Source organism: Saccopteryx leptura, chromosome 6 (assembly GCF_036850995.1).
Source record: "Saccopteryx leptura isolate mSacLep1 chromosome 6, mSacLep1_pri_phased_curated, whole genome shotgun sequence".
Classification (NCBI taxonomy): Eukaryota; Metazoa; Chordata; class Mammalia; order Chiroptera; family Emballonuridae; genus Saccopteryx; species Saccopteryx leptura.
Window position 1 is genome coordinate 25,112,868 of NC_089508.1, and position 25,868 is coordinate 25,138,735.

A 25,868-nucleotide genomic window follows, 5' to 3' on the forward strand; every position below is an offset into this window, starting at 1 on the left:
AACTGATCTAATAACGTTCAGGTTCTTCCCCAGCCCCCCAGTCCCCAGTGATTTGACAGCATGAGCTCCTAGAATTTAAAAAAAAAAAAAAAAAGAAGAAGAAGAAGAGCACATAATTTGTGGCAAGTGGAGTTCATAATCTGTTAATTTATTATCGTTTCTGTCGACCTGGAGGGCCATTAGCAGAGGTAATAAAGGGAGATGTAATTATGGGATCTGAGGCCACTCCAGACCCAGCTGCTGTCACTCGGCAGCCCATATTTCATCGGCCGCTGGCATTCTTCTCTCCCCAGTGGGAGCCAGACGGCGGCTACCTGGGAGCGGGCGCGGAGGGATCCTCTGTGAGGAGGCCCCTGGGGGTCCCCTGCAGAGACTATACACGTGTCAGCCAGGGCGTGCAGGGCTGGTGACTACCCCCCGCGGGCTGGCAGGAGAAGGTTCTGCCTGGGGCAGCCTCCGCGCTGCCTGGGTTGAGGACAACTGGCTAGTAACATCTGGAGGCTGCGATTCATCAAGTGATGCCCACTGTCTAGGAAGGACTGTGGGCTCTGTTCTAACCTCTCACCGGGAACAAGGGGTGGGCACTCACTCTAAAGACTTGGGCTTGTCCTCTGGACAGCCCAATACTTGGAAAGAAAATCAACATTTGGAGGAGGGTGACTTCAGACTGACTCAAACAAAGGAGTGGCTGTTATTCTGAGCAAATCCCAATCAGCCCCAAGTTCCCCACGGGACTCACACCATGTGTTCAACACCACGGTAGAAAGGCGGGGCGTGCTGGGAATGAGTTTGTGCTGAAATGATCCGTCGCTCAGTGCCCGCATGAATGTGCAGGCTTCTGTACTGTGTGTGAAAGCTGGTGTTCACAGCATACAATGTCCTTCTGGACCTTTCTCCATGCCTCTGCCCATCGACCTTCAAGGCCTAGCTCAGGCTCCGCTCTCTCCCCTTGCAGCGCATGGCCACCCTCCTGCCTCTAAACTCCACCTTGGGGTGCTTCTTGCTGTACGTGAAGCACCTGTCTTATAGATGAGAACCAAGAGGTGGGAAGTGGGTGTACAGAGATGAAACAAGGCTGGTTGTGGGGTGCGAACTGCTGAAGTGGGGTGATGGGCACACACGGGTTCATTACCCTATTTGACTTTTGTTTAAAATTTTCTATGACAGAGGTTTTTTAAAATTACCCATCTTATTCCCAAATGGGATTTTTGGGACAGCAATTAATCTAATGCTTTGTATCAGCTGCAACTCTAGCAAGAGATCTTACATACAATTAATGCTCAATAGATGCATGCAAAAGTAACTATATAGTGCCGTCTGTGTGCTGGGCTCTGGACTAGAGGCTAGAGCAGTGGTAGTCAACCTGGTCCCCACCGCCCACTAGTGGGCGTTCCAGCTTTCATGGTGGACGGTAGTGGAACAACCAAAGTATAAATAAAAGGATAGAATTTAACTATAGTAAGTTGTTTTATAAAGATTTATTCTGCCAAACTTAGCAAAAATCCGACATAAAGTACTTGGTAAGTAATTATTATTATATGCTTTAACTCGCTGTAACTCTGCTTTATAAATTTTATAAAGTAAAATTACTTCCCTACTTTATAAATCACCATTACTGTGGAACCGGTGGGCAGTTAGAAAATTTTACTACTAACAGAGACACAAAAGTGGGTGGTAGGTATAAAAAGGTTGACTGCCCCTGGGCTAGAGGATACTGAGGCATGAGATGTGGGTTCCTTTGCTTAAGGACAGAGGCTTGGGATCCTCTTCAAAACTCTATTCCCGAGCAGGCACAGGGGCCAGTCCTTCTGCCTGAACAGGAACCAAGATGGACAGGAGCAAACACACGTCCCAGGGTGGAGCCCAGGCACACAGCGCTGCCTTTCTACCCAGCCTGCTCTCTTTGTTGTGCTCTTTTTCCTCCTAAGGGTTGGTGAGTAGGCCTTCAGAAGAGCTTTCATCTCATCTAAAATGGGATTAAGTCAATTATTTAAAATATATCAGGCATTTGATGTGTCATCATCCTTAATATGAAGTTTGCATGCAGTGGCAGGAGAGCCTATTAATTAATTTTACCTTAAACACTAGAAGGTCAGGCCCAAATAATTCAGCCTGCAGATTTACACAAAATAGGCAAATTAGCGTTTGAGGTAGACAAGTGAGCCCCTATGTTTATTTTATTTTTTAATCAAAAAGAAATCATCTCTGAACAAGAAGAAACGAGGCAAAAGGAGGCTTTTAACACTATTCGCCAAGACAGTGGTCACAGCCTTGGCCATGGAGGGCAGGGCTGGGGCTAAGTGTGGCATATCCCCCAGCAGCCTGGTGAGGAGTGCTCTGTTCTGAGGCCCATTTCACAGGACAGGGCACAGGAGCCCAGAAAACGGAATATCCGCAACACCAATAAAGACAGCTGGGATCAGAACCCAGGTCTGCCTGAGTCCAGGGTCTGTATCCCCGGGAACCAGTCCGCTCTGCCCTCTGCATTGGCAACAGGCAGGAGACGGAGCTGGAAAGATAGGACAGAGGAGGGAATGGGGGCAAGGGAGACAGTGCCTCCTGGCTCTACGCTACCCCCTGGGAGGCACTGCAGGGGTGAGGCGGTGGAAGAGGGAAGCAGTGACCTGGGGCGACCACCAGGAGCCACTCCTGAGCCACTGCTTGGAGAGAGCGTCTGCTCCACCCAGAAGAGGAGCGTGTGATGGGAGGGAGCAGGGCGCTGTGCCCGATTTGGCCCTGGGTTAGTGGAGCAATCCAGGCTGAGGTGTCTTAAGCAGTGGCCTGACCCCACATCTGTGCTGAACCAGCACAGGACAGATTCAAAAAACTACTGAGTGTGTAATCCCAAGAGGCTGAGCTCCTTAGTGAGGGCGCTGCAGCCCAGATCCCCAGCGAGCCCATCCCGGAGTCAAAATATCTCGGGGCCTCCAGGGAGCCCCCAAAGTGGGAATTCTGCACATCCTGCCAGCTGAGTGACACCAGCACCACCTCTGAGCCATGTGGGCTCTCTGCAAGCCTGTCTGAGGGAAGTCTCCTCCCTGTAAACTGGGCACGTCTGACGTAAGGACCTGCTCACTCACGCCAATCAACTGTGCATCTTGGCATCTAAATTCTGGGACAGTTTTGCTATATAACCATGCATGCCGTATTCATCTTTTAGAGCTCATGACAGACAGACAAAAATAGGGTCTACGGACAAGAAGATAAAGGGTCCCTTGCCAGAGAGATATTAAGAATCCCAGTCCACAGTGCATCATTGCCAGAGGACAACAGGATGTCCCTACCACACTGTGAGCCAAGTTTGTTAGGACCTTAATGGAATAAAAAAATGTACAGACTTTAGAAATGTCCCCAACATGTGCCTAATATAAAATATGTGGGTATCGGTGTCTACAAAAACAAAAAGTCAGCTCACATAATTTATCCAGAACAAGAAAAGCTAAAAAGAGGGGTTGGGGACAGCATGCAGTGAAGAAGAGTCCATATTGTCTGAAACATGTTCATTACACATATTTTCCATGCCAGAAATGATCGTAAAAAATCACCATCCACCTGGCCCCGGCCGGTTGGCTCAGTGGTAGAGCGTCGGCCCCGCGTGCATAAGTCCCGGGTTCGATTCCCAGTCAGGGCACACAGGAGAAGCGCCCATCTGCTTCTCCACCCCTCCCCCTCTCCTTCCTCTCTGTCTCTCTCTTCCCCTCCCGCAGCCGAGGCTCCATTGGAGCGAAGATGGCCCGGGCGCTGGGGATGGCTCCTCGGCCTCTGCCCCAGGTGCTAGAGTGGCTCTGGTCACAACAGAGCGATGCCCCGGAGGGGCAGAGCATCGCCCCCTGGTGGGCAGAGTGTCGCCCCTGGTGGGTGTGCCGGGTGGATCCCGGTCAGGCGCATGCGGGAGTCTGTCTGACTGTCTCTCCCCGTTTCCGGCTTCAGAAAAATACAGGAAAAAAAAAAAAAAATCACCATCCACCTAAGGAGACAGGCCCCCCTCAGAGGTCAGGCAGGTGGCAACAGGGAGCATGCAACTGACGTCAGCGTGTGCCTAACACTCACATGCATGCCCACATGCCATCCTCATGGCACAGCCCATGAAGGAGGTTATTCCCACAAGAAGTGGGCGGAGCCACCCAGGGTCACACAGCTAGTGCCTAAATCACAGGCCCAGAACCTGAATCCCAATCTGATTCCCAAGCCGCGTTCGCAACCGTTCCACTCCACCCGCCTCTAACAGGGACCTGCAGAGCCAATCCTCTGCTGCCTTGTCTTCCAGCATATTTCCAATAAAGTCTACAAGAAAACCTTCCTTTCTGGCCGTTAAGGATGCGAAGAACTTGCTCTTTGAATATCACCAATCGTAGATGCAATCAGACCCCCTTTAGAATGAGAATCAGTTCTGAAGAGCCCCCAGGAGTTTAGGATCATTATGGGACCTTCCAAACATCTGCTCACCTCCAACCTCACAAAGAGAGAAAAGGAAATCAGAGGAAAACAGGGTTGCCAAGACTTTCCAGAGTTCCTGAGCTCCAGGCTCCGGTGCGTCAGAACCACGGCCAGGGGGAGAGTGGCCGGGAGTCCCTGGCTCCACTCTCTCCCGGGGCCTGCGGGACTCACCTGGGATGTGCTTGGCCCAGCCAATGATGACCACGAGCTCTCTGTCTGCCAGGTCGCAGAGAGTGGTCAGGGCCTTGATGTCGCCCTCAGGCATGCCAGGGGGAGGCATGGCGTAGAGCTTGTCCGGCTCAGCCACCAGCAGGTAGGAGACAATCTTGGTCACTGAAAAGACCAAAGGGGCAAAAGTCAGTGCCTGGAAAGAGGGCAGGGGTCAGGGGGGAGCCTGAGATGGTCAAACATAGCTATAATCTTCCCTCCCTTTCTGACTCCACCAAGGTGCTGCCAGTGGTGATTCGGGTTGGTGAGAATTATCCCTCCAACGAAAAGTTGCCTGGTGAATTCTCCCAAGAGGAACCTGCTTTGAGTGGGTGGTTAGAGGGGCATGTTTTGGATACAGGAGCCCAGGGCTTCTTAGGACCATGCTTCATTTGCAACCACCCTCTGGGGCAACCCATGTGGAAAGGCCTTTGGAATAAAGTGCCATTCTGAAGTACCCAACACCAATGCCGGGCACTGATGCCACCTCCCCAAGACCCACACGGTCCCCTAACCCAGTGCTGAGGAGATGGCATTTCCCCGAGGGATGCCAACACGGTCCCCTAACCCAGTGCTGAGGAGATGGCATTTCCCCGAGGGATGCCAACACGGTCCCCTAACCCAGTGCTGAGGAGATGGCATTTTCCCAAGGGATGCCAACATGGTCCCCTAACCCAGTGCTGAGGAGATGGCATTTCCCCGAGGGATGCCAACACGGTCCCCTAACCCAGTGCTGAGGAGATGGCATTTCCCCAAGGGATGCCAGATGTTTCAGCACACCTGCAGGCAAATGGGGCCTGGACTGCCTTGACACTCACATGGCTTTTTAGCAGGTGGGGAAATCTGTAGGCTCAGGTAGGGGCTGCTCTCCGCGTCCAGCCTCCGCTTATATTTCTGACGGCCTCCACGCACTCGGTCCAGGCGCACACCTGTTGGGAGGAAAGGGAGAAAATCTCGAGAGCTGTTCAACATCACCAGGGATGTTAATGCTGATGTCGGGGTGTCAGCACTGGCGGGGTCCTCCAGGGCCACACTCAGAGGGCCTCTGACAGCTGCCTCATGGCCAGCCGCCGGCCAGGCGGTCGGACAATCCTACAACAATCTGCTACAGTCATGGCCCATCCAATTGTCTGGGGGCTGGTCCTGCCTCCCTGGATTCAGTATCCTGCTGATATCCGTCCCACGCAGCCTTCAGCGCAGGAGTCTTTCTGTCTCTAAACGGGAACGAGCGACAGAAGCAATCCTCCACGTGCTGGGGAAAGAAGACGCGTTATTTCTGTTCTGCTGTGAATCCAGGGAGGGCTGAGTCAGCTTCCGGAGAGGAAGGGGATACCTGCTGCTGGCGGGTACCTCAAAAGAGCGAAAACAAGGACTTTCAAACTTTTCACCCCAGGGGCATCTGGGTAGGCGCTCATTATATATCATTAATATCCGTTTCTGGGTCCCACCCTCAGAAAGTCTAGAATCGAGTTCCAGAGTCGGTCACCTGCACTAAGTCCCTGCAGGATGGGCAGGCAGGTGGCCCTGGTCACATCTGGAAAAATCAGTACCTAGAAGTATCTGAGCGGTAGATGCAAAGCAGTGTGGCCCCTCCACACTGACACCCATTGTTCCAGGAGTGAGGCCCAATCCTAGAGAGATCCGTATTGTCACTGGGTCCCTACCGCCTTTAAAAACCCACCCACCCGCAGCCCCTGCTATCTAGACAAACATGTACCATTTGACACCCCCACCAGCAAGCAGCACGGGCAGGACCTGGAGGGGGCCCCTCACCCAAGGGCACACACAAGCTCAGACTGGCCACCAGCCTGGGAGGCCTGACCTGGAAAGATGGAAGGGGCCCATCAAATTAGCTCCAAAGTATAAACGACACAGAAAACGAATGGCTCTCCCTTCCTTACCATGACGTGGGCCGTGACTAAAACACACAGAAAGTCGGGAGCCAGCGTCCTGAGAGGAAGAAAGCTCAGAGGACTCCTTAGCCTCTCAGGTGACTGGCGAAGTTAGGCAGAGATAGACAGGGACAGACAGACAGGAACGGAGAGAGATGAGAAGCATCAATCATCAGTTTCTCATTGTGCGTTGCACATGTGCCTTGACCGCGGGCCTTAAGCAGACCGAGTAACCCCCTGCTGGAGCCAGCGACCTTGGGTCTAAGCTGGTGAGCTCTTTGCTCAAGCCAGATGAGACCTCGGGGTCTCGAACCTGGGTCCTTCCACATCCCAGTCCGACGCTCTATCCACTGCGCCACCGCCTGGTCAGGCATGGTGACCGGCGAAGTTTAACTTCTGGTCCTTTTCCCAGAAGTGAAGCTCCACCCTGACAGAGCCCCAGTCGGCTGCTGCCTTCAGGGCCCTGTCTCCCCAACACTGTCCCCTGCCTGGCCTCTGCTCCCGGCCTCCCGTGGGGACAGGGAAGAGGAAGGCAGGGATACTTGTCACCTCACACAATGAGGATTTAGAGCCTGTCCAAGCCAGAGGGGATTTCCCAGCTGTTTCTTAGTTATGTTGCACAGCTACCAAATTCAAGTCTGGAAACTGGAGAGGAAGTTTCCTAGAGCATGAGAACAACTGAAAGTACAATGACTGTTCATTGAATGAGCAGGGACTGCTCTTTAAATGCTAATGGCCCCAAAGGAACTTCCAGGAATGAGGAGTGCCATCCCTTTGCTTCCAGTTAGGGGCTCAGACCCCATCCTCCTGGAGGGCACGGAGGACCTGTGAGCACCACGCCCAGGTGACTTGCCTTTTGGGGGCCAGTCACTGATCAGCATTTCCACCAGTGGCCTCCTTCTCACCTTACAAGCATCGCACCCTGCTTCCTGTTTAAAGGTAACTCCCCTATCGCGGGTCACTCTGGTGGGACCACTATGGATATCAGAGGGGTCCAGGTCCTCCTTCCCTCCACCCTCTGGAGGTGGAAGCACGAGCTGGTGACAGGCAGAGCCAACTGGCTTTGAATCGTTATCAAATGGTACAAAAAAAGAGGAGAGTGAAGACTCCTGTGCAGGGCCCTCGGGCTGCCTCTCGTCCTCCGCCGGCTGCTGCGTGTGGTCCTCGAGCCCCCTCATGGGCTTCCAGGGAACTCCCGCTTCCCTTCGAGGGCCAGGGTGGGCTGCAGACTGACCACATCCGTAGTTGGGCTCTCCAGGGGCAGACCCCGGGACAGGGATGCACACGCAGGCACTTGACTTGGGGGACCATCTCAGGAAACAGGCACTACTGAGTGTGCTCCTGAGTAGGCTCCTGCTGTGAGCCCTGAAGGCACCAGCAGGAGAGCTGGAGAGGAAGTTCCTTATGAGAACAATAGAAAGTTCTCCCTTTGGCAGAGTCCCTGGGAGAGCGTAAAACAGGCCTCAGCTGCCCTGATGCAGACGAGGGCCGTGGGGCATTCACTTCGCAGTTCCAGGCTGAGCCGGCCTGGTGGCCAGAGAAAGCCCTGGGCAGGGCTGCCGGGGCAAGGTGGCAAGGTGGCGGCAGGTCAGCGCTAGAGGACTGAGTAGATGTGGGCGGGGCACGGAGGGCTGCCTTCCTTCTCCAAGTGTGGTCCCGGGCAGCAGCATCAGCACCATCCAGGAGCTTGTTAGAAATGCAAGAATCGCAGGCCTGGCCCCCAAGGATCCAGAGTCAGCACTTTCACAAGGTGATTCTCACACAAGAGTCTGTGAGTGCTGCACTCCAGCACCCTAGCAGGTGCGGCTGTCAATCAACTTTCATCAGTCCCTGGGACCTTGAAGGGGACACTGAATCCTATCTGGCACAAAACCTATGCGTGTGCTGGTACGACTTCGGCTCGCATTTGCCCCGTTCACCACTGCCAGCCTTCGGAGAGGGCAGAAGGAGCAGGCACATCAATGCAGGGAGGGTGGTACCTCTCTGGAAGAGTTGTTGGGGAAAGTTCTACCTTTGACAGTTTTCCTAACCCCATCCTATGACACAGCCACAAAGCAGCTCCCCCCGACTATGACACCCGGCATCTGCTTCCCCTTGGAGAGCTGAAAAGACCAAGAGTGAAAATGCCAAGCTTCATTCATATAAGACAGTGAGGACCCCCATTTCCTGAGCATCTACTATATGCCAGGGCCTGATGTGGAGTCTGGGATGAGCCCCTTCCTCGCTTCACTGACCTTCTCTCCTCGAAGGACGCCTCATGAGCTCTCCCTTCCCACGCAGCCTGCCTCACCTCAGACAGCTGTCAGCGAGAGTGGAAACTTCCCAACCAACAGGAAAAGGAGGCACCCATCCCTTAGCAAGACAAGGAGATGGGCAGTTGCCACCTCTGTCACCGCCTCCATCTGGCATGTCCTCTGTCCTGATACAGGACCTGGCCTTTCGTGGGTGTTCAAGAAAGTCTTGATGGACACAGCAATGGGTGTGCCTCCTTCCTCCCTACCCCCACCCTGGCAGGGTGCCTCTACCAAGGTCTGCCAGGGCATGTGATACACAGTGCATGCTTAAGAAATTGTAACTGTTACTATCCTCCTCCTCCTCCTTCTCCTCCTCCATCTTTCTCTTCCCCAGCACTGTGTACATCTCTGGAAAACCACATTAATGAGAATGCGAATGGCCTAATTTACAAAGGACTTTCTGTATGTATTGCCCGATATAATCCATAGCATATAAAGTGGGTGCTATTATCTCTATTTTATCCCTATTATCCCTATTTTTTCAGAGAGATTTAGTTTCTTTTATTGCCCAACAATAGAGCCAGCATCCAAGCTCTTTGCCATTCCAGAGTATGACCTCCCAGGACACACAAGTGTAAACTCCCCTCTAGACTTTCTCCTCCAGATCTTTATAGCACAGTGGTCAATGGCCCCAATCAATAAATGTATCAATTATCAGGTAATTTTGTTTAAGAAAAAAAAAGTACCCTGTTGGCTTTGATTATGCACAAACTGGCACGTGGTGTGAGATGTTTGCTCTCCTTGCTTTCTGTCTGCTTCTCCCTCTGCACAAGGCCGTAACTGCCCAGCCCGGGGGTCCGAGGACCGAGGTCACAGGCCCGCCTCTGTCCTTGATGGGTGATGCAGCCTTGGCTTCGTCGTCTGGTACAACGGAGGAGGCAATAGTCATACCAACTCTGCTCACCGCGTATAGCTTTTGTGACGATCAAAAGACGTAATAATGGGCAGATGCTCTGTATATTGGAAAATGGTTCCAGCAGGCCGGGTGAGGCTGTCGCTGCGATCACTCTGTGCTTCTGCATTCACCTGGCCCATCTAATGCCCCTCCCGCTTGCTTCCCTCGAGTCCCGTCAGCTCTTCAATTCAATGGGCTCTTAGAGGACAGGGCCCGGGTCTGCTCCACTGCCGAGTCCCCGCCCCCCACTGTCCCATAGACAGGGTGTGCTAATGACCATTTCAGGTAGAAGAGTTTTGTGGCAGAAACACGTGCTTCCCAATCCAGGAACCCCCTCCCCATGGGCTGGGGTTGGGGTAGATGGACTGTCACCTAAGGGAAGTGACCTTATCCCTCCTGCCCACACTATTCCCAAAGGCAATTAGCATCCAGAATGTACGAAAGTCCCTGCCCAGTCCAAGTATTATCACTCCTGAGACGTCCACTGGCAGACCTGCCACTCCGTTCCTGGGCTCCCTTTGCTCACCCTCTCTTGCAGTAACTACAGTCCAAACCACAACTCTTCACAATACACCATGTGCCCAGAGGCAGATTTAATGGCGGGTGCACCGGGCACACGCCCTGGGCCCCGCATAACCCCAACTTTACACTTTTTCTAATGACACCAAGTCTGGTTTCATATGGGCAATTTTAACTTTAATAGTACATAATATTTTTTATTTAAAAATATCGTTAATATGTATTTTTATTTTCCCTGTCTCTTTTTTTTAAGGGGCCCAATATTTTCTGGGGCCTCAACCGACTTTAATTCACCTCTGTATGTGCCCATCTCCCTGGTGGACTGTGGGCATCTCCTGCGCAGGGACTTTCACTTGTCTTTGTAGCCCAGTGAAGTGTCTGAGTAAAATGATGGTGCCCGGCTAAAACGAAGCACCTCAGACTTTGGAAACAAGAATCTCAGGATCTTTTCTCCAATTTCCATTTGTCGTTCTAGCCTCCGGAAACATAGTCCTTCAAGGCAGCCCATTCCTCAGGAAATATCCCCCTTGTATTGAATTAAATTCTGTCTCTGAATCGCTTTCTACACATCACCCCCCTAACAAGACCACCCTTCCACGTGACAACCCTTTACAGACTTGAACTTCTTTACGCACCTTCCTTCCGTGGCCAAGTACCCTTTAGTTTCTATATTTGTACAGTGTTTTCAGGCCAGTCACCTCCCTGCCTTCTACACATCTGTCTGTAGTGATGTGCTGCTCTCAACTGAGAAGGTCAGCTCTGCAAGGGCAGGGACAGTGGACAGAGGCCGGAATTTCTCTGCACTCTCCCTACACGGATGTCGCTCAACTATGTTTACGGTTATTATTGGACACTGTGCTTTTATATTTTCTTGCATATGCTGCTCATAATTTTAGTAAACAAGGAGAAGACCCTCCCGAAGAGGTATGGACTGGGTTCTCAAGATGTTGGCTCGCCTGACCAGGTGGTGGCGCAGTGGATAGAGTGTCGGACTGGGATGAGAAAGGACCCAGGTTCGAGACCTCGAGGTTGCCAGCTTGAGCACGGGCTCATCTGGCTTGAGCAAAAAAAAAAAAAAAAATGCTCACCAGCTTGGACCCAAGGTCACTGGCTTGAGCAAGGGGTTACTCGGTCTGCTGAAGGCTCGCAGTCAAGGCACATATGAAAAAGCAATCAATGAACAACTAAGGAATCCCAATGAAAAACTGATGATTGATGCTTCTCATCTCTCTCCATTCCTGTCTGTCTGTCCCTGTCTATCCCTCTCTCTGACTCTCTCTGTCCCTGTAAAAAAAAATAAAATAAAAAATGTTGGCTCATGAATCCCTTTAGAGTGGATCACCAAATTCTAACAACCGGGTCTGGCAGACATTGTCAGCTATCTACCTAGTTTCCATTCCATTCCCCTTCTTTTGTAATAACAAAACCGGGTTTCTGTTAGTGGAGACAATGTGCCCTAGTTAATCTCAATGATCCTGTTCCCCACTCTCCTAGTTTTCCTGGTAATAAGGGTTGATCATATGACCTGGTTCTGGCCAATGGGGTGTAAGGGGAAGTCCATGGTGGTGGCAGCTTCTGGGAAAGGTTTTGCTTTTCAGATAAAAGAGATAAACACATTGATGTGGCTCTTTTTGCCTTTCTCCTACCCTGACCTGGAAGGTGAAGCCTACAGCTGTGGCAGCCACCTTGTAACTATGAGGCAGCCATGTGGGACAGCACGGAACACCCGAAGAAAGAGCCTGAGCCCTCGATGCTGCCCGAGAAGCCCGTGCAACGCCAGCACTGCCATCTGCAGACTTCCTGTTAGGGCGGAAGTCAATCTCAGTTATCAGTGCTCAGGCCACTAGCAGCCAAGTTCTCTGCAACTTCGGCAGAGGCAGTTTTCACTGATACAGTGGCAATTACTTTTAAATTAGTTTGCTTCAGTCTTACAAATACCAAATTGGAAAAAAAAGAAAAGAGACTTGAACTTGAAATGAGAGTTGCCTTATTGTTTGTCTTCTTATATTAGCAAAATATCTAAAAAGTGGGCTCAGGGCGCATTAGAATGCTAATTAATTTACAATTACTGCCTGGGATTATTGGATTGTATCATCTTATTGATACCTTCTGAATTTAAACAAGCATTAATAATATTTATCTGTAATGCCTGACCAGGTGGTGGCGCAGTGGATAGAGTGTCGGACTGGGATGCAGAGGACCCAGGTTCAAGACCCCGAGGTCACCAGCTTGAGCATGGGCTCATCTGGTTTGAGCGAGGCTCACCAGCTTGCACCTAAGGTCACTGGCTTGAGCAAGGGGTTACTCGGTCTGCTGAAGGCTCACGGTCAAGCACATATGAGAAAGCAATCAATGAACAACTAAGGTGTCGCAATGAAAAACTGATGATTGATGCTTCTCATCTCTCTCCATTCCTGTCTGTCTGTCCCTGTCTATCCCTCTCTCTGACTCTCTCTCTGTCTCTGTAAAAAATAAAAATTAAAAAAAATATATTTATCTGTAAGATATACCAGATCTCCAAATACTGTAATAAACATATCCTTTGTTTTAACTACTGTTCAACATGGTCTAATCTCTTTACATGTGCAAGCCAAAATTTAAGTGTCCACAAGTATGCCATGAACAGAAAGAAGAAAGATAATCACTGGGCACATGCACCTGGGCTGAGGGAGTCCTTCGGTGGCGCTCAAGACCGGAGAAGGAGCTACCTCCTTGGCAACGGGATAACCCCTAAATCTTGTAGACACAAGATAAGCAGTTCACGTCTACTGACCAGTTGCTAGCAGGTGCTGCCCCATGCTCTGAGCATTGTATTTCACTTAGGGGTTGCAATCACTCTACGAGGGAGCTTCTTTTATTACCCCATTTTACATATGGGGAAGGTGAGGCCGAAAGAGGTTGAGTAACTTGCCGAGGCCATACAAGTAGGAATGGAGCCCAGGCTCTCAACCACTTGCATCCTGCGTCTCAACATGCCAGGAGTCTTCGTGTTAGAAGACAGGCCACAGGCCCTGGCCGGTTGGCTCAGCAGTAGAGCGTCGGCCTGGCGTGCGGGGGACCCGGGTTCGATTCCCGGCCGGGGCACATAGGAGAAGCGACCATTTGCTTCTCCACACCCCCCCCCTCCTTCCTCTCTGTCTCTCTCTTCCCCTCCTGCAGCCAAGGCTCCATTGGAGCAAAGATGGCCCGGGCGCTGGGGATGGCTCCTTGGCCTCTGCCCCAGGCACTAGAGTGGCTCTGGTCGCAGCAGAGCGACACCCCAGAGGGGCAGAGCATCGCCCCCTGGTGGGCAGAGCGTCGCCCCTGGTGGGCGTGCCGGGTGGATCCCGGTCGGGCGCATGCGGGAGTCTGTCTGACTGTCTCTCCCCATTTCCAGCTTCAGAAAAATACAAAAAAAAAAAAAAAAAGAAGAAGACAGGCCACAGAGAGACCCTGGGCTGGGACCACATCGCACGCTCCCTGGGGCACCATTCACCTAGAAGTCAGCCTGAATGGCGCCCCCAGAGCGGCCCCTGACAGCACATGGAAGCCTGTGTGACCTCAGCCAGGAACAGCCTCCCTCGGGGCTGGTGAGCCAGTCCTGCCCGGAGGCCGACTGAGAATCACATGGGTATGACCTGCTGAAAACCCCTACTGTGGCATCCACACTGTCAGAGCCAGTGACAGCTCCCCACGAGCAGCCTGCTGTGCCGGTGGGGACAGGGGCGGGGGCAGGGGCTGTGCCTCCTTCGCTCCTGCAGTTCCACTCTCTGCTCTTGTCGGCCCTGCCTGTCACCCGGGACCCCTTCCCCTCTGGTTCCAGCAAGGCCTGCTTCCTGGAGGCACCACAGGAGATGAGGGAGCAGGGACCTTGGGGTCTTTATTCCTGACTCCCACCGCTTCCGTCCTTTCCTGGTCTTCGACCTCTGAAGGCAGCTGCAGTTCTCATGCCTGCCCCTGCCCAGCCCTGACCAAGATGACAAGCTGAACAGAGGGAGCAACCATGTCCGTGCTGAGATGCTCCATCATCAACACCACCCTGACTGTCCATCATTAACACCACCCTGACTGTCCATCATTACCACCACCCTGACTGTGGCTGCCCATGCTCGGCTGGTGACAGTGTTATTTGAGAGAAGCAACTGTGTGGAGGCCCAGAGATGTTTCTGCCTCCAAAGGAGCAGAAGAAAACACTAGGCTCAGGGTCAGACCTGACTCTACTCTTTACTGTTTCTTCACTTCTCTGTGCCTCAGTTTCTGCACCAGGAAAATGGGAATAATAATAGTACTTACCTTGTAGGATTGTTGTTGAGGATTAAATGATTTAATACATGTATAGCCCTTAAAATATTATAGATGAACACATAGTTGAGTGCTAAAGAAGTGTTAGCTTTGAATATTATTAATATTAAGACTACTTCACCCTTGAAACTGTCCTATATCTTGATTGATGCAGTCAAATCAGTAGTCAGCTATGATATTGTCCTGTAGTTTCACAAAGATGTTACCATCAGGAGAAACTGGGTAAGGGACGCACGGACTCTCTCTGTATTATTTCTTACAACTGCAGGTTAATCTACAATCGTCTTAAAATAAAAAGATTAACTAAAAAATGTTAACTACTTGCGGAAATATCAGCTGGCGCAGCTGTTGTGGCAAACAGCTTGGTGGTCCCTCAAAAAGCTAAGCAGAATTATCATACAACCCAGAAATTCCAGTTCTGGATATATACCCCCAAACAGTGAAATCAGGAACTCAAGCTACATCTGTATGCCAATCGTCACTGTAGCATCATTCACTGTAGCCAGAGGTGAGGCAATGCAACTATCTACTGACGGATGAATGGATAAACAAAATGTGGCACTATCCATACAATGGAATATTATTCAGTCATAAAAAGGAATAAAGTTGTGATACATGCTACAGCGTGGATGGGCTTTAAAAATATTATACTTAAGGCCCTGGCGGGCTGGCTCAGCGGTAGAGTGTCGGCCTGGCGTGCAGGAGTCCCGGGTTCGATTCCCGGCCAAAGCACACAGGAGAAGCGCCCATCTGCTTCTCCACCCCTCCCCCTCTCCTTCCTCTCTGTCTCTCTCTTCCCCTCCCGCAGCCGAGGCTCCATTGGAGCAAAGTTGGCCCAGGCGCTGAGGATAGCTCTGTGGCCTCTGCCTCATGTGCTAGAATGGCTCTGGATGCAACAGAGCGACGCCCCAGAGGGGCAGAGCATTGCCCCCTGGTGGGCGTGCCGGGTGGATCCTGGTCGGGCGCATGTGGGAGTCTGTCTGACTGCCTCCTCGTTTCCAGCTTCGGAAAAATGGAAAAAAATAATTATACTTAAAAAACAAAAACATTATACACTAAGTGAAGTAAGCCAGACACAAAATGAGAGATGTATGATTTCACTTATAAGAACTATTTAGAATAGACAGAAAGTAGATCGAAGGGTACCAGGGGTTGGGGGGAAGGGAGAACGGGGAGTTATTATTTAATGAGCACAGAGTTTCTATTTGGGATGATGAAAACATTTTGGAAGTGGATAGTGGTGATGGTTGCAAAACATTGTGAATGTGCTTAATATCACTAAATTGTACACTTAAAATGATTTTTAAAATGGAATTTTTTCAATGTCTATGTTGCCATAATTAGAAAACAACAATGTAATAGACCTAAAACCATTGATTTGTACACTTTAAGGGGTGAATTCTATCTCAATAAAGTTGTGAAAAGATTTTTAAAAATATTTCACATTTCTCAGGTTAGTGAAACTAAATAACATAATATGTATGAAACATAGCAAACTGCTTGGCACACAAGTGGGCACTTGATAGTAATTTCCTTCCTTTCATTTGAGTATTGAAGGGTCTGGCTCGAACTGCCAGCTTTTCCTGGGAAGAGAGAAACATTGCTTCCTTAGTTATAACTGCCATGGGCCAGCTGTGTTAGACAAACACCCGTAAGAAACTCAGGTTCTGAGAGGTCGTGCTTCTCGGAGGGGCGCACAGCTCTGACACAGGCACTCTCCTGAATATGCCCACAGGGCCGAGGGGCTGCCTCTGTCCAACCCGAGGACATAGACCCCCCCCCCCAAACTCTCCACCTGTCTCATCACTGGGCTGCCATCCTTGGGTCTGCAGTGCCCAACCCCACCTCCCAGCTTAGGGTACAAGAAAGGGCAAAGCTGCAGCCCCCTGCACCCCCAAGCAGAAACTCCTTGGGCGGAAGGGAGCGGGGCTCCCCCGCCTCTCAGCAACCCCTGCCTCATCTGCTGACCTCTTCAACCCACTGCAGGCACGTCAGAGTGCCCAGAGCTGGCAGCTGCCACGTCCTGGATCGGATGTCCACTTGCTGACTTGATACGGTCGGGCTTCTGCCTGTTTTCTTAATGGAAGTAAAATAATGCCTGCTTCTCCACCCCCACCCCACCTCTCTTCTCTTTCCCTCCCTAAGCTGGAGGAGAGCCCAGTCTTTCGGAAGTAAAAATAGCCGAGTGTGCAGGGGTGGCAGCAGCAGAGGGCAGTTTCAATTTCTTTCGTTTATACCCAGACACTAAAAATAGCCGGTAAGAGATCTGAAGAGTGTGGGCCTGCACCTGGCGCAGAGCCTGTCCCGGGCGTCGCCCCTGTCACGTTCCCCTTCCCACAGGAAGGGCTCACACAAGGCCAGCATGCCCACGTCCTTCTCCTGCCTCCTCTGCAGGGCTGCCGTCCACAGCTGAGAACAGGATCTCTCCTGACATTCAAAGCTTTCATCGTCAAGACCCCATATTTCCCCTTACCCAGAAATCCCACGCCCCTCCCTCAAAGTCAGCGTTCTTGGCATATTAATGATATAAGCAGATTCACGTGTATGTGATGCTTCCCGGGTTACAAAGCCATTTCCATAGCTCCTTTGATCTGTATAACAGCGTTAAGGAAGGTAGGATACCTGATTATTCTTTTCCCGTGTGAAAATTGGGGCTCAGAAAGGCCAGGTGGCTTGTTCATGGTCACAAAGCCAGGAAATGTCAGAGGAAGGACCTGAACCTTACCTCCCGGTCCTACCTCCCTTGCCCTGCACTTGAGAGCACCTGTCCTGTATCATCCGAGACTGCCCTGGAAAGCCTGTGAGCTGGACAGACTTGAGGAATTACCCTGGGTCAGTAACTCTGGGGTGATGTCCAGGAATGGGTAGTTCTTCAAAGTTCCTCTAAGGACTCTGATTATCTGCCAGGTTTGGGGAGCACTGTGCCAAACCTATTTTTCACCCAACACTTTCATCTGACCCATGCTCTTCCCAGGGGGTTAGGCAGTTGACTCTTTGCCTCGATGTTCTATCAAATGATAACTGACTCATCTCCAGGAAGAGGAGAAAACCACCCAAGGATAATGTGGGTACCCTGGGTTCCTGGGAGCCCAGAGATCATGGGTCACGTGGGCATGCTGATGGGGACCCAGCAGAATGCCCTAACCACTCACCCACTGCCTCTGCACATGTGGGCTGCCTTCAGCCACTTATCCTACAGGGATTTCTGCGTGACAGGTAAGCTCACTTTACAACCTCAGAAAGGACAGCTCTTTGGGGCTGCCTCTTACCCTGGTGCCATGTTATCATGGTGAAGAGTGCCTCACACCAGACTCAGTGAAAGCCCAGAGGCAGAGAAACACGCATGCTGCCTAATATTCTGGGACTTGTGCCAATGGCACCAGGGTGGGTAACACAGTGCTGAGGGATGGACCCTCTTTCCTATTAGAGACGTGTCCATCTCATGCTGCTCTATGTTGGTGATCCTTCTCACCCAGGGGACCATATCCCCAAGGACATTTTGGCAAGCTTGTGCTATGGCTGCATTCCCAGCTGCCAAGAAGTCCCCAAAACTATACAGCCCCTAAGGAAAAGTCATTTCAGCCCAGCCTCCCCTTGCTCTCCTTCCTCTTTTTCCCTCTTTGCGGAAGGACTATGGGCTTTGCTACTGTCCAAGCCACTGAGTTGAAATGGGTTTCTTAGAAGGCACTCTTGCATAACCCTGGAGACTAGATTCCACCAGTTTTGTTATTTACTAAGTGTGTGATCTTGGGCAAATCGCTTAAACTCAGATGCACCAGATCAGACATGGCAAGTCGCTATCGGCAGTTAGAAGTCACTGCTCTCCATATCCCAGTCTGTGGCAGACATTACTAATCGATCATGGACATCTTGACTTACTGATCCCAGATGCTCCTAAGAAAGTTTTCAACTGTGTACTCTCGGCAGCAACTCTCCACCCCATAGACGACAGTCCCACTAAAGGCACTTTGCCATTCTGGAGTCTAAATGGTTCCACAGGTCCTTTCTATCTCTAAAAGTCTGATTCTGCAACAACAGGTCTCAATCCAGCTTCAGGGGTTCCATGAAGCTCCTAAATTGTCAATAACATGTTATATATGTCAGTACTTGCCTGTGTTTTATGATTTTCAGAGACGTGCAAGTTCCTAAATCAAAAACAATTGTGTGAGAGGCTGTCATAATGAACAAATCGACAAATACACAAAAGAATAAAAAAGATCATTTCAGACTGGGAGAATTTCAAGGAAAGACACAATGGACTACAATAGAAAGTAATGAAGTGAGAAGAAAGGCTTTTCTGAGAGGACATTTAAACCGAGGCTGGAGGGTGAGGAGCCAGCCATGGGGACAGCATTCCAGGCAGAGGAAACAGCCTGTGCCTCCTAAGATCTGTCATGCTGGAGAACCAAAAGCGAGCTGGTGAGGCTCCAACAGTGAGTAGGGGAGAGGGGCAGGAAAGGAACAGTGCAAGACGGCACTGAAGAGGTGGGAGAAGCTTGATCGTGCAAGGTCTTAAAGACCAAAGTGTTCACCTTTTATTCTAAGTGCAATAGAATGTTGTCCCTAAATAATGCAAAGCAAAGTGACAGAATCATATTCGTGTTTTAAAAGACCGCTCTAGCTGCTGTGGGAGTTAGGTGAATAGGACCAAGGGTGACATCAGAAGTCCAGTTTGGAAGCTGTTGCTGCTGCCCTGGTCCAGGGTCATTGTCACAGAGATGAAGGTAAGTTGGCAGAGTCTGTGATGCCTTGTAAGGGACCCAAGTGGAGATGCCAGTAGGGCAGTTAGATACTGGAGTCAGAAATGCAGGGAAGGAGTTGGAGCTGGAGGTCTAAGATTACGGGTCAGAACATTCAAACACAAGTGATAAATCAATACAATAAAATAAAAAATAGTGTAACATCATCTCTTAAAGCTGAAGATGTACTGTGTGGCACTTCTACATCCAAGCCTGTACGCTCTTACATATAGTATGTGCACCAAGAAACACATGCACAGCGCTGTGGGAAACAGCAAAGCCTGAGCCCAAATGGCCATCAGCAGTAGAAAGGGCAAGCGATCTCTGTTACACTCGTGCAATGATACTGCACAGCAGGAGTTCATAACGACAGTCTGTGAGCAAACCCAGCCCTCTGCCTGTTTTACAGAACGCCACCTTGCTCCTTCACTTACTACTTGTTGTCTGTGGTGCTTTCACATTACAATGGCAGGTTAGGTAGTTAAGACAGAGACCTTTTGGCCCACAAAGCCTAAAATATTTACTATCTGGTTGACTTCCATAATCCAGAAATGAAAATAAATAAGTCACAGCACTGTGCAAACAGAAGTCTTCCCTCAGAAACAATGACTAAAATATCAAGATGCAGAAGAATATGCATAGTATAATTTCATTTAAAACTAAAAAGCAATCATTAGACATACAAATACATTATAACACTAGTGCCTGACCAGGCAGTGGAGCAGTGGATAGAGCATCGGACTGGGATGCGGAGGACCCAGGTTTGAGATCCTGAAGTCACCAGCTTGAGCACAGACTCATCTGGTTTGAGCTAAGCTCATCAGCTTGGACCCAAGGTCGCTGGCTTGAGCAAGGGGTCACTCAGTCTGCTGAAGGCCCCAGGTCAAGGTACATAGGAGAAAGCAATCAATGAACAACTAAGGAGCCACGACAAAGAATTGATGCTTCTCATCTCTCTCTGTTCCTGTCTGTCTGTCCCTATCTATCCCTTTCTGTCTCTATAAAAAAAAACAACAACAAAACAACAACAAAACAAAAGCGTTATAACACTAAAGAAAGTCAAGGGAAAATAATGCAAAATCAGGATAACGGTTACATCTGAGGGTAACGAAAATGAGGAAGAACACAGAGGGAATCTCAAATGTAAAGGTGATTTTCTTTCTTTTTTTTTTTTTTACACTGGATAGAAGGAATCAGTATTTCTCATACTTCAAATATATTTTTGGCAAATAACAATGCTCATCCTCTGAAATATATTATTCCATTTTCCATATCAAGAATTTTAACTGGGTACACGGTATACCAGCTAATGACTACAATTCCCAGAATTCTTTGCAAAGCAGTATGGCTGTGCGACCAGGTTCCACCAATGGATTGTGAATGGAAGGGCCAGTGCTACTTCTGGGTCCCGCCCTTCTAATGATCTGGCATAGTCTTTTCTTCCTTCTTACTAGGAGATGGAAGGCTGGGTCCACAAATGGAAGCCACTTGCTAAGGATGGTCAAGCTGCCAGTCAATCCCAGAATACCTTGGACTGTTGGACTGTTACATGAGAGATGAGAGAAAACTAAACTTTTATTTTTCTTATGCTTCTGGAGGCTTTTGTTTTGTTTTGAGGGAGAAAAGTTATCTCTCTCTCTCTCTCTGTTCAATAGCTTAGCCTTACCCTAGCTAATATAATATGCAGTACTATAAATATTTTTCTGTATCTACTTACTGTTTCCTTTTTAAGAAAGCTTTTTTAAAAAATGGATGGGGGCCCTGGCCAGTTAGCTCAGTCAGTTAGAACATCATTCCTAAATGCCAAGCTTGTAGGTTTGACCCCCTGTCAAGGCACACATGGGAAGCAACCAATGAATGCACAACTAAGTGAAACAGCAAATGAATACTTCTCTCTTTTCCCTTCCTCTCTGTCGCTCTAAAAAATCAATCAATCTTTAAAAAGTGGATGGGGTAAGGAAGTGGATATGGTAAGTGTTGTCAACTCTTTGGGGGAAGTTTTGTTGAGAAAGGGAGCAGAGTAGGGCCTCAGTAGCTGACAGGAGAAAAGAGTCAAAATAGCATTGTGCATCTTAATTTTGTTTTTGTAACGGGAGAACAAAAGCATGTTAGTGCCGATGGAATGCGCCAGTAGTGGGGAAGAGTTCGATGATGCTGGAAGCAGAGATGGTACTCTAAGGGTGACGTCCTTGATTAAGAAGAGCGATTCAGAGTGCAGGTGAGTAGACTGGCTTTTGATAGGAGCAGCGCTATATCTAACTGGGTCGACTGCAGAAAATAAGCAGGTAGGTTTGTGGATTCAATAGCAGATGGGTAAGAAATTCCCCACTTGACTTTTTGTTTTTTGTTTTTTTTTTCAGGAAAATGTGAAGCATTTTCCTGTGAAGCCCACCTGTTGGTGGCAAGGAGATTGAAAAGTGATTCTGAGTAACATCATTTATAACATGATGAAGAGTATCTATCTCAAATCAATGACCAGCATCCTGCTTTGTGGTTCAACTCTAGGGGCTTTCCCTATAATGTGGGAACAAGGTGCAAATGGCCACTATTATTCTTCCCATTTTACAGAGGAGGAAAGGGGAGGCTTGAAGAGGCTTCAATAAATCACACAAGGAGCTGATAAGTGGTGATGCTGAGGTTTTCCTGGGTCTTTCTGATCACGAATCCTGTTACCCGATCCTTTGAAACACTGGAAGCCCTGAGTGAGCAGTGATAAGGACCAGCACAGATAAGATCATCTTCCACACTTCTTTCAATCAACGCTCTCCTCGCCAGAGGTCATCAGGTCATTGTGCCCGAGTGGTCCAGAGGTTTCAGGCCACAGAGGATGATCTTGTGAGCCATCAGATGCGTGTGTGCATCTATGTGTGCATGTAGGATGGAAAGTGGTCTGGGGGATATAAACATACATCAGAGTTCTTGGGCTGTAGTTCACAGCTATTCTCTGAAGTGCAGGAGAGTTGGTTTGTTTCAGAACACTAATGTATTTTGGAAAAGAAAAAGAATATTTAAAGGTAAGCCATCTCTCATTCTCTTTCTTCATTCAAAGGGCCAGAAAAGTGGTATTTCTGGCATGGGTTAGAGGCAGAACACTCTATAAATACAAAGCCATTAAATCCCATGCAGTGGGAACTTGATCGGGGCCTCCTTTTAATTTCCTGACATGAGCTGGCCACTAACCCAATTACCCAGAATCCCCGGAGGAGCCCTCCGCCTTCCCAACAAGCACAAAGACAGTGAAAGCATATTGCATGAATGTCAGCCTGGCTTTCACTGAAATCAAATATCTTTTAGAAAACACTTGGGAAAGGCAGGCAGGGGCTGAGTGGAGGAGGAAATGGAGTGGGATCGGGAAGCTGGTGGCTTGAGGGAGGTTAAGTGAGGTGAGAAGTTTGCAGGGATGAGCCGTCTAAGGAGAGTTGCTAAAACCCCAGAGCTATACTAAAGACTTGGGGGACCCCTCTGAAATGCAGCACATGTTTTTCCAGGTTCTACTAGCTCAGAGGCTGCCAGACCACACTCTAGCCAGGCTGCGAAGCCCACCTACTGGGGGAGAGCTTCTCCACCGGTTCCTAGGGAAACCTCTCATCCTGGTGTTAGACCCCAGACAGGGGCCCAACCCAAGACAGATACCACCTCTAAGATTCCCACCTGTGAATCCAGAGAGCGGGCGGGCCGCTGAACAGTTGAATGCAAGCGGGACTATCTTTGAATCAAATACTATCACAACATTCCCAGAAGGCTGACATCTGAAAGCAATTCCACAGTGGATTTCACCAAGGAATTGTCGCATGTGGTCCCCACCTTGACCTGCTGATGAGAACAGATTACAACCCTTGCGCTACAGGTGAGGAAACGGAGGCCCAGGGGCGTCAGTGAGAAGGATGCACACAGCAAGAACACTGCAGGGCCCGAGGACACAGGCGCCGACTCCTAGCCTGGCACAGTTTTTGTATTCAATTCTTTATATAGAGAATACTCACACACACACACACACACCCCCAATACAGATTTTCATATACTGGGTTTGCTTAAAGCAAGACAGACCTCTGGACGTCACCCATATTCCACCGTCATTGATTCCAGAGCCAACAGCATCCTCTGGGTAGGGGCTGAGCCAATGGGAGCCAGGCCTGAGCTCTTCCCCAGTAGTTTCTCCATCCCCCAAATCAGGCTGTGGTCTCTGGGGTTATTCTATGTAAGAAAAGGAAAGCCATGAAAGGCCTCCGGAGCTGCTGCTTGGAGGAGGGGAAACAGAGTTCGGAGGGGTAGGTGATGGGGAGGAGGGGAGGCTGGCATCCGGATTCTCCTCTTCCAGGACCCAGGGCCCCAGCCCCGGGGAAGGCTGGGTGGGGTTTGCCTTTCAGAGTCAGGTGAGAGCCAGAGGGAAGACAGAGGAGGCAGGGAGCCTGCGCTGGTCCCGGGGGCCTGGGCTCCTGCACATGATGGGGGGAGACACCCAAACAAAGGCAGGAGCCAGGGCAGCTGCCAAGAGCCGCGGCCTGGCAGGGACCCAGGCTCCTCAATGAGGCACGCGCCTCCTAAGGGGGCCAGTCCCCGCGGAGCTCCAGATCCCAGGATCTCACCGAAGCTCCGCGCTGCGGGACGGAAACTAAGTGGAGGCGCTCTGCTTTGTCCATTCCGGGAGCCTTTGTGGCATCTTTCCCCCTTCGGATTTAGAAGTGCCAGCGCTGGGGACATGGCGGGGGGCGGGGGGGACGTGGTGGCGGCCCCTTCCTCCTCCAGGCGGAGCTCCTGAAAGGGCCTCTCCGGGCTGGGCCCAGGAGGTGTACTGCTGCACACTTGCCCTCTCCTGCAAACAGCCTTGGGTACCCCCGGATGCCAGCCTATTAGAAGATGTCCTGTGCTCTGTTCTGTGTCCTGTCTATGTCCTGGGCCAACCGCAGGGTTATTAACAGCAGGGATTGGTCAAGGCGGGTGCCCACCCTGCATGCCGCCCCACCCCAGGCAGCCTTTCTCTCAGGTCTGCGTCCTCTAGCGCCCCCACCCTGTCGTCCATGGACACATAGCATCCATCTCACTTCTCTTAACTGGCTGGCTGGGTCCCTCGGCTGCTGTTGCTGACCACTGTGCCCTCGGCCACCTGCTTCGCTACCATGAGAGGATCCTCCTTGTCATTCCCTACCTGGGAGGCCACCAGGAAGTACCCCCACTCTCTTCCCAGCTCTGGGCAGTCCCTAAAGAGACTCTTCAGTGTTGCAAGATGGTATAAGGGTTTTGAGTGGGGGTCCCCACTTTTTCATCTTTCCCTCTCCCTCCCCTGTTTTTCAGCTTACAGTCCTGGGGGGGGGGAGGTAGACTGTGATTTGAGCTTCTCTCATTTCTAACCTATCTATGGGGGGCAGACCCTGGGGCGCTCCAGGCTCTGGGTCCCGCTCCTCTCAAAGCAGCTGTGTGACTTAGAGTGGGAGAGTCATTGTTCCCAATCCCTCCAGAACTCAGTTTCACCTTAAATTCAGGAGCACATTGAGGGCAATGCAGCCTCCTTCTGCTCTCAGAGCCCCAAGTGCTGCAATGATTTTCAACCACAGACCCGTAAGCAGAGAGGCCACATGCTCCAAACAGGAAAGGTCATTGGACAGCTGGTGCCCAGCCTGACCCAGTGTCCTCATAGCCAGTTTCCCAGAACGAGGTGGCAGCCCCCATCCTCACAGATGTAAGAGCAAGGAACCTCCCTGCAGCTTAGATGCCCTTAGATTGATTCCCAACACATACAGAGGGGTAAGTCAAGAGGCTAGCACTAAAGCATGCTTCTGAGGGCCTCTGTGCCTCAGTTTCCTCATCTGTGAACCCCAGGAGGCTCTGGAAGAGCAGAAAGAGCCTGGCGTAGGAGTCAGGGGCCCAGTTCAGACACTCACTTGGGCCACACCGCAGGGTAAGACCAAAATTGAGTAGTCAGTGAACCAGCATAAAGCCTGGCTCTCCACAGGGCCAATGCGGCCCATTTTTAATCCAGGACGAGGGCTGTTTCTCCACTTGCTCCCCAGTGAGCAACTGGCTGGTCCTCTTTATCACAGAGGGGTTAACGGAAATGACTACGGAGAAATGCAGTTACAAAGCCATGTGCTATGTGGACACAGGGGTGGGTGAGGGACCGTTTCAAGAACCTGCGTTTTATAGGTATAGACAACAGACGGAGCTGAGGTGAAGAGGGGGCACCTGCCTGACATGGAAAAGAGAGGGGGGACCTCCGATTTCCACAGTACAAGAAGATACAAGTCCCTAACTGACAAAGCATCTTCAGTTTGGGTCCTCTTCCCCGGAGGGTGCCTGGAGAGGAGGGTGGGAGGGGTGCTCCTGGGCCCGGAAAGGCTGGGCTGGCCTTGCAGACACCCCCTCCTGGTGGGTGTGGGCGGCTGCACTCCAGTCCTGCCCCTCCTTTTCTCCCCCAGCCCCTCCCCCAGCCCTCCCCAGCCCACACCTCGCTTCCTGCCTCCTCCCACTTCCGCAAGGACCCAGGGCCCAGAATCACAAAAGAGGAGCTGTAAGAATTTCTGCCAGCTCTCCTGCAAAACTAGGGAAGGGGGGAAACACACACAACCCATTCCCCCAAAAAGATGCCCCCCACAAGAGCCATCAGCCG

General features: G+C 50.6%; 1 protein-coding gene across 3 annotated transcripts in view; it reads right to left on the reverse strand.

The window, feature by feature from the left end:
* Positions 1-25,868, reverse strand: part of ESRRB (estrogen related receptor beta) — a 180,340-nt gene that overhangs the window by 13,994 nt on the left and 140,478 nt on the right. For all 3 annotated transcript variants that reach the window (XM_066342537.1, XM_066342535.1, XM_066342536.1), the window contains exons 4-5: positions 5,463-5,573; positions 4,609-4,770 (exon numbers count right to left, since the gene is read on the reverse strand). In XM_066342537.1, the coding sequence (XP_066198634.1) occupies positions 4,609-4,770; positions 5,463-5,573 (273 nt within the window). The remainder of the gene's footprint in view (positions 1-4,608; positions 4,771-5,462; positions 5,574-25,868) is intronic.